Below are 15,600 nucleotides of genomic sequence, written 5' to 3' on the forward strand. Positions count from 1 at the left end.
GTCCCAGCTACTTGGGAGGCTGAGGCAGGAGAATGGCACGAACCCAGGAGGCAGAGCTTGCAGTGAGCCGAGATCGCACCACTGCACTCCAGCCTGGGGGACCGAGCAAGACACCGTCTCAAAAAAAAAAAAGACTGTAGGCAGATCATAGCAGCAACCCAGCAATGTTTTGTTTTTAAAACAGTATTACTGGCTGGGCACGGTGGCTCACGCCTGTAATCCCAGCACTTTGGGAGGCAAGGGCAGGTGGATGGCTTGAGTCCAAGAGTTCAAGACCAGCCTGGGCAACATGGTAAAACCCCGTCTCTACTAAAAATACAAAAATTAGCCAGGCATGGTGACACACATCTGTAGTCCCAGCTACTTGGGAGGCTGAGGCATGAGAATCACTTGAATCCGAGGGGCAGAGGTTGCAGAAAGCTGAGATCACGCCACTACACTCCATCCAGCCTGGGAGATAGAGTGACACTGTCTCAAACAAACAAAATAAAACAGTATTACTGTCAGTTACATCAAACATGGGAATTGAAAGATTCAATCACTTGCATATAGTACTGAATAAAAAAAAATCTATTTTGACAAATAACTACTACAGAGCTAGCTTCAGGCTTTTTCTGAAAGTGTGAAAGTTTATTTCACCAAAAGGTGAAATGCTTCATCATTCCATAGCAGGAAAAAATGCATCTGAATAATAGGTCTACTACAGTGGCCCCCGACCTTTTTTGCACCAGAGACCAGTTTTGTGGAATACAATTTTTCCACGGAATGGGGTGGGGTGGGGGGGATGGTTTTGGGATGAAACTGCTCCGCCTCAGATCATCGGGCACTAGATTCTCCTAAGGAGTGTGCAACCTAGATCCCTCACATGCACAGCTCACGATAGGGTTCGTGCTCCTATGAGAATCTAATGCCGCTGCTGATCTGACAGGAGGCGGAGCTCAGGTGGTAATTCTCACTTGCCTACAGCTCACCTCCTGCTATGTAGCCCATGGCCCAGAGGTTGGGGACCCCTGGTCTACTGAATACCCTGGCATAACTGAATAAGTCTTTTTTTTTTTTTTTTGAGACGGAGTCTCGCTCTGTCGCCCAGGCTGGAGAGCAGTGGTGTGATCTCGGCTCACTGCAAGGTCCACCTCCCGGGTTTACACCTGGCTCAGCCTCCTGAGTAGCTGGGACTGCAGGCGCCCGCCACCACGCCCGGCCAATTTTTTGTATTTTTAGTAGAGACGGGGTTTCACCGTGTTAGCCAGGATGGTCTCGGTCTCCTGACCTCATGATCCGCCCGCCTTGGCCTCCCAAAGTGCTGGGATTATAGGTGTGAGCCACCGCGCCCGGCCAGTCATTCTTAAATAAGTTTTCCACAATGAAATCTTAGACATACACTGAATCATTTTATTTCTGTGTTGTTATCCTCTTTTAGGTACTTTTTCTTGTCAAATTTCTTCAATTGTTTGTAATAGCTGTTCTGAGTTTTACTCATCAGATGAGCTGTTCCTAACTACTGTAATAGTTCAAATGACTGTTAAGGGTCCAACTGTGTCCCCCAAAAAGATATGTGGAAATCCTAACCCCCATAACTGTGAACATGACTGTATTTGGAAATAGGGTCGTTGCAGACATAATTAGTTAAGATGAGGTCATGCTGGAGTAGCGTGGGCCCTTAATCCAGTATGATTAGCAGCATCCTGACAAGAGACACCAGAGAGACAGAGACACATGAGAGAACACCACGTGATGGCGGAGGCAGAGACTGAATGAAGTGCTACAGCTGGAAGCCAAGGAACGCTAGGGATTGCCAGCAAACCACCAGAAGCAAGAAACAGACAAGGAAGGCTTCTCTCTAACAGGTTGTAGAGGGAACATGCCTCTGCTGACACCTTGATTTTGGATTCGTAGCCTCCAAACTGTGAGTCAATAAATTTTCTGTTTTTATGCCACCAGTTTATGGTACTTTGTGGTACCGCTGCCCCTTGGAATCCACGCAGGATTGGTTCCAGAACTCCCTACCACCACCCGCCAATACCAAAATCCACAGATGCTCAACTCCCCTATATAAAATGGTGTCATATTTACATAAAACCTATGTACCTCCTCCTGTGTACTTTAAATCATCTCTGGATTACTTATAATACCTAATACAATATAAATGCCATATAAATAGTTGTTTTAAGGCCAGCCATGCCTGTAATCCCAGCATTTGGGGAGGCTAAGGTGGGAGGACCACATGAGGCCAGAAGTTCAAGACCAGCCTGGGCAACATGGCGAAACTCCATATCCATTTCTCTATTTTTATTTATTTACTTATTTTTTGAGACGAGTCTCACTCTGTCGCCCAGGCTGGAGTGCAGTGGCGCAATCTCGGCTCACTGCAACCTCCACCTCCTAGGTTCAAGCGGTTCCCACCCCTCAGCCTCCTAAGTAGCTGGGATTACAGGCGTGCAGCACCAAGCCTGGCTAATATTTGTATTTTTTTTAAATAGAGACAGGGTTTCACCATGTTGGCCAGGCTGGTATCAAACTCCTGGCCTCAAGTGATCTGCCCACTTCAGCCTCCCAACGTGGTGGGATTACAGGCATGAGCCACTGCACCCAGCCCCATCTCTATTTTTTTAAAAAAATGGTTGTTATACTGTATTGTGTATTATTTATATCATTTTTCACTGTTTTTTTCCAAACATTTTCAATCCATGGTTGGTTGAATCTGTGGATGTGAAATCTACAGACACAGAGGGCCAAATGTACAGCAGTCCTGGGAAATGAATACAGTAATCAATTCCATTCACTCCTACCATAACACAGACTTCTGTGAAATTCTCCTAGGCAGAACCAAACACCTTAACATGGACTTGTATATGATTAGAAATAAATATTAAATATAAACACCAAATAGTACGTCAGGCTTTGTCCACAAGGAGGATATTAATAACCCACCATCCATATGACATGAGCTTTCAACTATTTTTCTAGAAGCAGTGAACAACATACCTGTCTACAGACACATAGGTAAATAAGCTTTTCTTGCATGAAGACTAGCTGGTTTTATTTAAACAGTGGACAATCTTCAGGTGCATATTTACCTGGAACATTTGCATCTTCACTTCCATGGATGTCTTCCCGACCCAGCTAACATGGCCACTGAACTTAATGTCCTGTTCTGGGCTCAAGCTCTTCTTACACATATCTGCAAAACAGAAGTCAATCAGGGTCCAAATCATACCAAAAATTTTCTGTTCTGTAAATATGAACAATTAGAAATTATGGCAAATTCCACTACATTTCTTTTTTGTCTTCAAAACTAAAATAACTTTTTTGACACGCAGAAGAAATCTACATGTGTTTTTGAAAAATGTAGAAAAAGCAAAGAATATAAAAAATAAAATTGGAATCATGCAAAACCCACCTAATTATAATAAATATCTTGATATATAGCATTCTAGACATTTTCATATGCATATGTACATTACAATTCCCCATAAAGGGCCGGGCACGGTGGCTCATGCCTGTAATCCCAGCACTTTGGGAGGCCGAGGCAGGTGGATCACCTGAGGTCAGGAGTTTGAGACTAGCCTGGCCGACATGGTGTAATCCCGTCTCTACTAAAAATACAAAACTTAGCTGGGGGTGGTGGCACATGCCTGTAATCCCAGCTACTCAGGAGGCTGAGGCAGGAGAATTGCTTGAACCTGGGAGGCGAAGGTTGCAGTGAGCCGAGATCGTGCCATTGCACTCCAGCCTGGGTGACAAGAGCAAAACTCTGCCTCAAAAAAAAAAAAAAAAAATTCCCATAAAAGGAGAGTACTTCCTGTAATCTCAATAATATCTTGAAATTACTAAGAATTCTAAGTATGCATAGAAAATGATATCACTTACCAATCTTATCCACCAGGGCTGTAACTATCGATAAAGGAGACATCTTGGCTGAGTGGATTTTGTTGTGCATGTAACAAATAAGAACTGCAGGAAAACAGGAGTGTACCAAATTTTAAAAAGGCAGAATTATTCCCCAACATTTAAAATTTACTCCCTGAAATCCATGCAAAGCCTTGTCTCGTTTTGAAGACCCAGCCCCCAATATTCCATTGATCATCTCATCCTAGGATCAAACACTTTTATAAACTGAAGGATTTGGGAGATCCTCCAATCTGACTGCCCCCTCAATTTTAAGATTTGGTGAGGAAATCAAAGCCCGAAGCAAGCCCAGACCCATCAGACAGCTTGTTACCACTCCAGAGAGACTCAGTGCCCAAATCAGAGTAAGAACTCAGCACATGAGTCTGACAGTATCAAACATCTTCAGGAAAGAGAAACAAATCACAAGGACTTGGCTACCTGTTTTCCTCCTGGCTCTGTCCTAATTAATCATGAAACAATTATTTCACTCAGTTATCCCTCCTTCCCCATAACACCCTTGACTCCTATACCACCCTGTGGTTATCTGTATACTTTCCATATTTTAACAAGCATTTATATGTGCCAAGCATGGTTCATGCACCTTATAGATATCAGCTCATTTAAAGTTGTATAATTATACGTTGGGCCGGACGCGGCGGCTCAGCCTGTAACCCCAGCACTTTGGGAGGCCGAGGCAGGCAGATCACGAGGTCAAGAGATCGAGACCATCCTGGCCAACATGGTGAAACCCCGTCTCTACTAAAAATACAAAAATTAGCTGGGCGTGGTGGTGTCCCAGTTACTCAGGAGGCTGAGGCAGGAGAATCAATTGAACCCAGGAGGCAGAGGTTGCAGTGAGCTGAGATCACACCACTGCACTCCAGCCAGGCAACAGAGCAAGACTGTCTCAAAAAAAAAAAAAAAAAAAAAAAAAGTTGTATGATTATATGTTGATTGGCTCTCTGCTTCTCCCATGATCCATTCAAATTTGTATCACAAACTCTCAGGACAAGATATGTGGCTCAATAAATATTTGTTGAGTAACTGTAAATCCTTCCATCTATGCACCTGCTAAAGGACGCACTGGGGGAATGATAGGCTAAAGGCAATAAACTCCATTTAAAAGTCTTTGTCCAGCAAAGAAATCAGATGGCTCCAACCTATGGCAACAGGAGTAGAAATGAAAAGACTATGAGTTAATAAGAAGGTAAACCTGACAAGACTTGAATAAATTCAGTTTTCTAGCTTGCATAGGTAAGCATGGTGTACTAGTCACTGAAAAAGAGAACACAGACAGGGCACAGTGGCTCACGCCTGTAATCCCAACACTTTCAGAGGCCAAGGCAGGAGGATCACTTGAGCCTAGGAGTTCAAGACCAGCCCAGGCAACACAGCAGAGACGTCATCTCTACCAAAAACACAAAAGTTAGCCAGCTGTGGTGGCACATGCCTGCAGTCCCAGCTACTCAGGACACAGGTAGGAGGATTGCTTGAGCCCAGGAGGTCAAGGCTTTAGTTAGCCATGATCATGCTGCTACACTCCAGCCTGAACAACAGAGTAAGACTCTGTCTCAAAATAAAAAGAGGACATAGGAAGAAAAGAATGGGCCATTTTCAATGTGTTGAATTTGAAGAGCCTATGGCACATCCAAATGAAGGTATTGGGCAGGGCACAGTTGTTCACACCTGTAATCCTAGGGCTTTGGAAGGCCATAGCAGGAGGATCACGTGAGCCCAGAGCTTGAGACCAGCCTGGGCAACAGAGTGAGACCCCTGTCTCTACAAAAAACTTTAAAAATTAGGCCAGGCATGGTGGATCAAGCCTGTAATCCCAGCACTTTGGAAGACAGAGGCAGATGGATCACTTGAGCCCAGGAGTTCCAGACCAGCCAAGGCAACATGGTGAGATCCCGTCTCTACAGTAAAATACAAAAATTAGCCAGGCATGGTGGCGTGTGCCTGTGGTCCCAGCTACTTGAGAGGCTGAGATGGGAGGATGTTTGAGCCCAAGATGTCGAGGATACAGTGAGCGGTGATCGCACCACTGGACTCCAGCCTGGGTGACAGAGCAAGACCCTATTCCAAAAACACGAAACAAATTAACCAGGCATGGTGCAGTGTGCCTATAGTCCCAGCTACTCAGGAGGCTGAGGCAGAAGGAACACTTGAGCCCGCAAGTTCAAGGTTGCAGTAGGCTATGATTTTACCATTGCACTACAGCCCGGGCCACAGAGTGAGCCTGTCTCTAAAAAAGAAAAATAAATCTACTAGCTAAGAGGAAAAATTGATTGAAACTCAGAAAAGCAGGCCAGAAAATGTAGCTTCATAAGTATTCAGCATACTGATAGCAACTGAAACACTGGGAGCAGATGAGTTTATAGAGAATCTGCAATGTCAACCCAAAAAAGGGCAGAAGGGAAGGGTAGAGAAGAGACGGAGGAAAACGTAATATAAATTTAGTTTTTACCACTGATCGGTACACTTAAAAATGATAAAGATGGGCCAGGTGCGGTGGCTCACACCTGTAATCCCAGCACTTTGGGAGGCCGAGGTGGGGGGATCACCTGAGGTCACGAGTTTGAGACCAGCCTGACCAACACGGCAAAACCCCATCTCTACTAAAAATACAAAAATTAGCCGAGTGTTGTCGTAGATGCCTGTAATCCCAGCTACTTCAAAAACTGAGGCAGGAGAATTGCTTGAACTCGAGAGGCAGAGGTTACAGTGAGCCGAGATGGTGCCACTGCACTCCAGTCTAGGTGACAGAGTGAGACTCTGTCTCAAAAAAAAAGATAAAGATGGTAAATTTTATATTTTAACCTCAACTAAAAAAATAGGGCTGGGCGCTGTGGCTCACGCCTGTAATCCCAACACTTTGGGAGGCCGAGGTGGGGGGATCCCTTGAGTCCAGGAGTTTGGGACCAGCCTGGGCAACATGGCAGACCTTGTCTCTACTAAAAATCAAAAAAAATTAGCCGGGTATGGTGGTGTGCACCTGTAGTCTCAGCTACTCAGGAGGCTAAGGCAGGAGGACTGCTTGAGCCAGGAGGTCGAGGCTACAGTGAGCTGTGATCACGCCACTGCACTCCAGCCTGGGTGACAGAGTGAGACCCTGTCTCAAAAACTAAATAAATAATTTTAAAAGATTTAACAATTTTCATTGTTAAATTTTAAAATGCCTTAAAATTTAATTAATATGAACAAATTATAAAATTCAAAAGGCCGGGTGCAGTGGCTCACGTCTGTAATCCCAGCACTTTGGGAGACCAAGGCGAGTGGATCACCTGAGGTCAGAAGTTCGAGACCAGCCCGACCAACATGGTGAAACCCCGTCTCTACTAAAGATACAAAAAATTAGCCGGGCGTGGTGGTGTATGCCTGTTATCCCAGCTACATGGGAGGTTGAGGCAGGAGAATCACTTGAACCTGGGAGATGGAGGATGCAGTGAGCCGAGATCACGCCATTGTACTCCAGTCTGGGCAAAAAGAGCGAAACTCCAGCTCAAAAAAAATAAATAAGCAAAATAAAATAAAATAAATTCAAAAAATAATCATTTTTTGAAAGGGCAGAAGACAAAACCCTGGGGATAACCTACATTTAAGGGATCAACAGAAAAAGAGGAACCTACAAAGGGGACTACAAAAGAGCAGCCAGAGAAGCAGAAGGAAATGTCACCAAAGCCCAAGGATGGGCTGGACGATATAAGAAGCCACAGAGGGGTCAGGTCAGCCCTGAAAAGTATCCATTCAACTGTGTAAAGGGGCCAATGGCGAGCTTGGCAAGAGCAGATTCAATGGCGTGGAGGAGCAGAAGCCGGAACACAGCCGACCGGGAAATATTTAATTAACAGGAAGTTAGCATAAAGAGGCAATGAGAGCAGGTGATTTTCCCGGTTCTTTTCAGAAAGTGAACCATGAAGTAAGGAAGAAAGTGTGAGGTGTTATAAGGAAAGAGGATTTTTTACTTATCTTTTTTTTTTTTTTGAGACAGTCTCACTCTGTCACCCAGGCTTGAGTGCAGTGGTGTGATCTCAGCTCACTGCAGCCTCTACCTCCCGGGTTCAAGGCATTCTCCTGCCTCAACCTCCTGAGTAGTTGGGACTACAGGCACACGCCACTACACCCGGCTAATTTTTGTGTTTTTGAGACAGAGTCTCGCTCTGTTGTCCAGGCTGGAGTACAGTGGCACAATCTCAGCTCACTGCAACCTCTGCCTCCCAGGTTCAAGCGATTCTCATGCCTCAGCCTCCCAAGTAGCTGGGATTACAGGCACGCACCACCACGCCCGGCTACTTTTTGTAGTTTTAGTAGAGACGGGGTTTCACCATGTTGCCCAGGCTGGTCTCGAACTCCTGGCCTCAAGTGATCCACCCGCCTCGGCCTCCCAAAGTGCTAGGATTACAGGCGTAAGCCACTCTGCCTGGCCTATTTTTCATTTTAAGATGGAAGAACCTTGAATATGTTTATAACTTGAGGGAAAAGTGAAGTTGAGAAAAGGCTCAGGAAATGAGGGAGAAAGCCAAGTGATAAGGCAGTTCCTTGAAGAAATAGAAGGAATAGAATCAAGTGAACAGGTTAAAGGGACTGGCCATCAACAGAAGTTAATGAGCAAGAAAGAGGGTAGTGGCAGGGGAGTTTGTGTATATAAGGACACCTAAGCAAACCAAGGTCAACCAGGCTGTAGTGCAGTGGTGTCACCACAGCTCACTGCAGCCTCAACTTCCTGGGCTGAAGCAATCCTCCCACCTCAGTCTCCTGAGTAGCTGGAATTACTAGCGCGTGCCACCATGCCCAGCTAATTTTTTGGGTTTTGTAGAGATGGGGACTCACTATGTTTCCCAGGCTGGTCTCAAAGTCTTGGCCTCAAGCGATCCTCCTGCCTCGATCTCCCAAAGTGCAAGGATTACAGGTGTGAGCCACTGTGCCCAGCCAAGAATTTTTAACTGGGTTTATTTAATCTAGAGAAAAGTAGTTTTTAGGTGTAAGCTTAACAACAAGCTTGTATCTATATTTTAAAAGTTAGGGCCTGGCGTGGTGGCTCACACCTGTAATCCCAGCACTTTGAGAGGCCGAGGCGGGCAGATCACCTGAGGTCAGGAGTTCGAGACCAAACCGGCCAACATGGTGAAACCCCGTCTCTACTAAAAATAAAAAATTAGCCAGACGTGATGGCGGGCACCTGTAATCCCAGCTGTTCAGGAGGCTGAGGCAGGAGAATCGCTTGAACCCAGGAGGCGGAAGATGCAGTGAGCCAAGATCAGACCACTGCACTCCAGGCTGGGCAACAAGAGTGAGACTCTGTCTCAAAAAAAAAAAAAGGCCAGGCACGGCAGCTCACACCTGTAATCAGAACTTTAGGAGGCTGAGGCAGGAGGATCCTTTGAGCCCGGGAGTTCACGAAAAACCTGGGCAACACAGGGAGACCCCGTCTCTATAAAAAAATAGTTTTTTAAAAAATATATTAGAACCTTTTTTCAGACCCTTTCCCAACCATTCAGCCCAAATATCATTAGGTGGGAGCAAGTAAGGTAGCCTAGAGTAGGGTGCTGGCGTCCAAGCAGGGTGAGGAGGACATCCTTGCAGAGAGGCTGCAAGAGTGATGGCAGAACGTGTCACAGCTTGAGCACAATGAAGAGGGTGAGCCTGCAGAGGGGGACCTGGTATGGGGTACCAGAGCCCAGGTGAGGTGAGGGGAGCATCCGTGATGCATGAGGGGTGGCAGCCATAGAAAATTGGTCACATACAGGGGAACTGATTAAATAAGTCAATATATTAAGGAGAATGGAGCCAGTTGGAGAAGGGAATGACAAATATAGAAAGGAAGGAAATGAGAATGAAAATGAACCCTGTGGTGGCTGAACTGGAAATAGAGCTATCAGTGCGATCCCATGGTTTTCATACATACATCTGTACAAAGATTTAAAAATAACATATATGTATGTATATGCACATATATTTCCCAGCTCCTCCGCTAAGAGGGTATGGGAGCAGTGATACCCAGGAGCAATGACCACTCCCAATGCACATATCTCCATTTCAAAATATCATCCTCCACTTCAAAATATCATTCTCCATTTCAAAAAAGGGCTCCTTGGAGATGTGGGTGATTCTAGGACTGGGGCAGGGAAAAGTATAAGATGAGCCTAGAATATCTTATTGTGCCAGAAAGTGAGAAAGTGCTCAAAGAATAATGGGGATACATCAAAGAAAACCACACAGAAGCTAGCCTGAAGGGACTGGGACACTCCTGGGACCATGTGAACATCAAATAGATGATAGTATCATATTATAGTCCATTCAGTAACATAGGAATTCCTGAGTCCATACTGATTTAAAAATAATGAGTTGAAAGCCTGATGAAGGTCTCAAAGTTACCTGCCACCCCCCCCCACATAAGGTACTTATTAATTACAAGGGGAAAAGAGTAACTTTACAGTGAAGAACAGTGGCAGACATCATTGTCATCCAGTAAGCAAAGCTGATATCATCAGTAATGAGACAAATCAAAACCATGCACCACTTGATAGGATACAATAAGAACAGAGCATCCCTTCTGTGACATTCCTGCCAGAGATGCATAACCTAAAGCTAATCATGAGGAAGCATCACACAGACCCAAATTGAGGGACAATACACAAAAGAACCATGTCAAAGTCACGAAAGTCAAACAAAGATTAAGGAACTAGTCCTGACATGACAATTAAATCAATATATGATTCAGAACTGGATCCTTCTGCTACGAAGGACCACTGGCAAAAGTTGAATGGGACCTCAGGATTAGACAGTATGATACATCAGTGTTAATTTCCTGATTTTTTATGGTTCTTTTGTAGTTACGTAGAACATCCTTGTTTGTAGGAAAGACATATTCAAATATTTGGGGGTGATGTGGCATCATGTCAGCCGCTTATTCTCACATAATTCAGGGACAAAAAAAAATTTTTTTTCTTTTTTTTTTTTGAGACAGAATCTCACTCTGTCGCCCAGGCTGGAGTGCAGCGGCGCGATCTCGGCTCACTGCAACCTCCGCCTCCCAGGTTCAAGTGATTCTCCTGCCTCAGCCTCCTGAGTAGCTGGGACTACAGGCACATGCCACCACGCCCGGCTAATTTTTTGTATTTTTAGTAGAGACGGGGCTTCACCATGTTAGCCAGGATGGTCTCGATCTCCTGACCTTGTGATCTGCCTGCCTCAGCCTCCCAAAGTGCTGGGATTACAGGCATGAGCCACCGCGCCTGGTGACAGAAAAATTCTTTATACCGTATTTGCAACTTTTCTGTAAGTTTAAGACTTTCTTTTTTTAAAGTTACTAGTAAGAAAGATTATTCAGACTATACCTCCATTAAATAGGAATCTACATTTATAAGAAAAAAATTATGACAATTCAGAAGTAGTAGATGCCCTTTTTTTTTTTTTTTTTTTTTGGAGATGGAGTTTCACTCTTGTTACCCAGGCTGGAGTGCAATGGCACGATCTTGGCTCACCGCAACCTCTGCCTCCCAGGTTCAAGTGATTCTCTTGCCTCAGCCTCCCAAGTAGCTGGGATTACGGCGCCCACCACCACAACTGGCTAATTTTGTATTTTTAGTAGAGACGGGGTTTCTCCATGTTGGTCAGGCTGGTCTCAAACTCCCAACCGCAAATGATCCACCTGCCTCAGCCTCCCAAAGTGCTGGGATTACAGGCGTGAGCCACCACGCCCAGCCGATGTCCTTCTTTTTTTGTGCACTTTAGAATATCACCATCTGTGCAGGTTAAAGAATAAAAGAGCCCTTTCCAGTCACAGAATTCAGTGTATATCTGTAGGTATCTATTAGAAAGACTAAAATAATACCAGTACCTCCCAAGCTGTCAAGATCCTCAAGAATCCTGCCAAATCTGTGAAATAAAGCGAACAGTGAATTAAATGCAAATCATGTTGGTCTCCCTTTAAAAATAAATAACACACTTTAGGGTGATGAAAATGTTCTAAAATTGATTGTGGTGATGGATGCACAACTCTCTAAATATATCAAAACCATGGAATTGTACACTTTAAACAGGCGAATTGTATGGTGTGTGAATTATATTTCAAAATTGTTATAAAACAAGGAAATAAAAATGAATACATAAAAATAGCACTGTTTTACCTTACAGTGTTTTGAACAGTCAAATATTTCTCTCGTAATTCAGGCTCACTGCCCAAAGGCAAGAGAACTTCAATATAACTGTCCTTCATTCTCCTAGGAGGCAGTCCATCCTGTGATTTAGCCAAGAAACTATGAAGTAATTTCCTTTCTTCCATTGCCTTCACATGGTCTCTGAGAAGAAAGGATGCAGGATTCATAAAACAAGAGCAGTTCTAGCCTACAATTCCAGTGGTACATAGGCCAGTAAGATACCATCAAAGGAGGAAAAAGAAGGTCTGGGCCTACTTTCACCTTCTCTTCCTTCCCTCCCTTCCCACCCGCCACTTGGTGAAATTGATCATTTCCGGTATCATTTCTCAAGCTTAAAAACATTCTTAAGGCCAGGTGCAGTGTCTCACGCCTGTAATCCCAGCACTTTGGGAGGCCAAGGTGGGTGGATCACATGAGGTCAGGGGTTCGAGACCAGCCTGGCCAACATGGCAAAACTCTGTCTCTAGTAAAAATACAAAAAATTAGCCAGGCGTGGTGGTGGGCACCTGTAATCCCAGCTACTTGGTAGGCTGAGGCAGGAGAATTGCTTGAACGCGGGAGGTGGAGGTTGCAATGAGCCAAGATCACACCACTGCGCTCCAGCCTGGGCAACAGAGCAAGACTGTCTCAAGGAAAAAAAAAAAAGAAAACTTAAAAGTGATATAGATACACCCAAATGAGCCATATATTTACCCTTATCAAAAAGTTTACTCAAAGACCAGAATATTTGAAAATAAATTAAAAATTCAGAGAGATGGACAAAATAGTATATATATATATATATATATATATATATATATATATATATATATAAATATATGCTAAAGAATGGCTTGGCCACTCTACTTTATATTCCCATTTCTCACCTGACAGTTCTCGGATTCTTTGAGCCCCAGTTCTCTCTCTCTCTCTGCCTTCAATTTCAGGAAAGAGAGACAGAGGAGGGAAAATGGACTATATCCAAAGGAAGAATGGAAGGCAAAACAAAAGGTAAAGAAGAACAGAACATGAAAAGGAGACAGAAAGGGAAGAAAAAGAAGAGAAGATTAAGGTGGAAGAGAAAAGAAAGACAAGGGGATATGGAACGACAACGTTGATAAGAACATTAGCTAAGATGTCTTTCTAAGCTTAACTTATAAAGTATTATTTCCAGACATGTTTACCCTACAAAAACTACAGGAGATAGAGGAATGAGTTAAATGACATCAGTAAATCCAGAATGTGGAACATTCTCAAGACAAATGGCTTGGCTTCCTTAAAGTCAAGCTCGTGTGGAAAGAATAGGGGAAGGATGATTATCCATTACTCTAGATTAGGGGAGACTAAAGAGTCATAACCACCAGATGCAACATGCAATCCTTTATTGGATCTTGATGTTTTTTAAACAGCTATAAAAACATTTTTGTTAAAAGGAGTAATCTATTAAAAAAAATGGTAACAGTTGAGGAAATGTGACTATGGATGAGTAATATACTAGCAAGGAATTGCTGTCAATTTGATTACATGAGAGAATGTCTTATTTGTTGGAGATAAGCGAAAGCTGGTTTTATAAAATATTTACTGGAGATGCACGCTGAAGTGTCGTGGTGTCTATAATTTACTTAGAAATGGTTCAGGCAATATGTGTATATTGGAAAATTTGGCAAAATATTAATAAGTGTTGAATCCAGGTGGTGGGTACACAGGTATTCATTCTTTCTACCTTTTAGTAAATTGAAATTTTTGTATAAAGAATTTAAAAATAAGTCATTAGATGATTTCTATACCAACAATAGATTATTATATATCTAGTGATCGCTCGTGTTTTTTCTATCTCATTTTAGCCTCAAAATTCTGTACACCAAGAGGGACATGATCCTACTTTACAACAAGGAAATATTGCGAGATTCAATATGGGAGTCCTGACTAATTTTGAATTGAAAAGAAGCAATAAAGGAGTCAAGCTGCATGAAACAGAGAAACTTAGAGACTTGGGTTCAAGTCCCAAACCCTGACATTTAATCATTCAATCTCTGAGTTTCAGTTTCATGTGTAAAAAAAGGAACAGGAACATATGTCGTAAGCACGTCACAAGTTTTGTTATGAGAATCAGTGAAGTAATATACATCTAAATGCACTTTGAAAATGCAGAATATACGTAAATCACCTTCTTTCATGACAATGAGGTGTCATCTGATGAGTATGTTGAAATGCTGACCTTCTCCCCCAAGCAAAATACTTCTCAACCTATCTCTGAACACAGGGCTCCCCATCCCCACTGTGAGACCATCAACTGAGCCTAAATACAGCCTAGTGTAACACCTTGGGGATGAAAAGAATGAATGAAAACAAAGATGCATACCTCCAGTTTGTGGATGCTCCTACTATCTCCCGCAACTTATCTCGAACTGAAACAAAAATAAAGAGGTCATTCCATGAAACAAAGAAATATGAGAAACGGATTATGGCAGTGAGCTCAAGAACTACAAAAAGCAATTCATGCACTCAAAAGATTTAAAGATCCATAGATTTCCATTTAATGCCACAACAAACAGCTCAGGGACAGGATCAAGCCTCTGCTCCCTAAAAACCTGAAAGAACTATACTGTCTCTTTAGTGCACAAATGAATACCTTTGTGCCAATCACTAGGGTTTATATAAACAAACAAAAAAGGATAACTTCAATTATTCACTTAACGGGGCTGTATCAGTGTTAGCCAATAAGAGCCATTATGATGGAGATATGAACAGGACTCCCACCTATCTTCTTTTTTGTTGTTTTTTTTTTTGAGACAGAGTCTCACTCTGTCACCCAGGCTAGAGTTCGGTGGCACAATCTCGGCTCACTGCATCCTCCACCTCCCGGGTTCAGGCGATTCTCCTGCCTCAGTCTCCCAAGTAGCTGGGATTACAGGCGCTGTGCCACCACACCTGGCTAATTTTTGTAGTTTTGTTTTGTTTTGTTTGAGACAGAGTTTCGCTCTTGTTGCCCAGCCTGGAGTGCAATAGCACGATCTCAGCTCACTGCAACCCCCACCTCCCGGGTTCAAGTGATTCTCCTGCCTCAGCCTCCCGAGTAGCTGGGATTGCAGGCAGGCATCACCATGCCCGGCTAATTTTGTATTTTTAGTAGAGATGGGGTTTCACTATGTTGGTCAGGCTGGTCTTGAACTCCTGACCTCAGGTGATCCACCTGCCTCAGCCTCCCAAAGTGCTGGGATTACAGGTGTGAGCCACCGTGCCTGGCCCCCACCTATCTTCTTATACGCAGTATCAGATCAAATTACTTAGTTCAGAGACTAATACTAATATCCAAATCTGAGTCTCATTATAATTAATTTCTCATATATTTATAGTCTCCTAGTTGTTAGAAAAGTTTAAGCCAGAAAAATGAAGCAAAGACTTACATCAAGCTAAGGCAAAGAATGCAATTTTAGTTAATGCCACTGCCCAAAAGTGCAAGCATATATTAGTGCTTACAAAATTTAAGCTCTTAAAAGAAAAGCTGATACTAATTACCACACACACCATGATTCACATGTATAGGTGAACATGCTATATGAATAAAGGG

At 43.4% G+C, this 15,600-nt stretch overlaps 1 protein-coding gene across 3 annotated transcripts in view; it reads right to left on the reverse strand.

Annotated features, from left to right (window-relative positions):
- The window catches only part of ACOT9 (acyl-CoA thioesterase 9), a 39,362-nt gene that overhangs the window by 15,251 nt on the left and 8,511 nt on the right, over window positions 1–15,600 (reverse strand). For 2 of the 3 annotated variants that reach the window (XM_054472060.2, XM_063660181.1), the window contains exons 3-8: window positions 15,558–15,584; window positions 14,392–14,437; window positions 12,021–12,191; window positions 11,732–11,769; window positions 3,871–3,954; window positions 3,078–3,181 (exon numbers count right to left, since the gene is read on the reverse strand). In XM_054472060.2, coding sequence (XP_054328035.1) covers window positions 3,078–3,181; window positions 3,871–3,954; window positions 11,732–11,769; window positions 12,021–12,191; window positions 14,392–14,437; window positions 15,558–15,584 — 470 coding nt within the window. The remainder of the gene's footprint in view (window positions 1–3,077; window positions 3,182–3,870; window positions 3,955–11,731; window positions 11,770–12,020; window positions 12,192–14,391; window positions 14,438–15,557; window positions 15,585–15,600) is intronic. The other variant, XM_054472062.2, reaches the window with a different exon arrangement.

Source organism: Pongo pygmaeus, chromosome X, assembly GCF_028885625.2.
Source record: "Pongo pygmaeus isolate AG05252 chromosome X, NHGRI_mPonPyg2-v2.0_pri, whole genome shotgun sequence".
In the NCBI taxonomy this organism is placed as follows: Eukaryota; Metazoa; Chordata; class Mammalia; order Primates; family Hominidae; genus Pongo; species Pongo pygmaeus.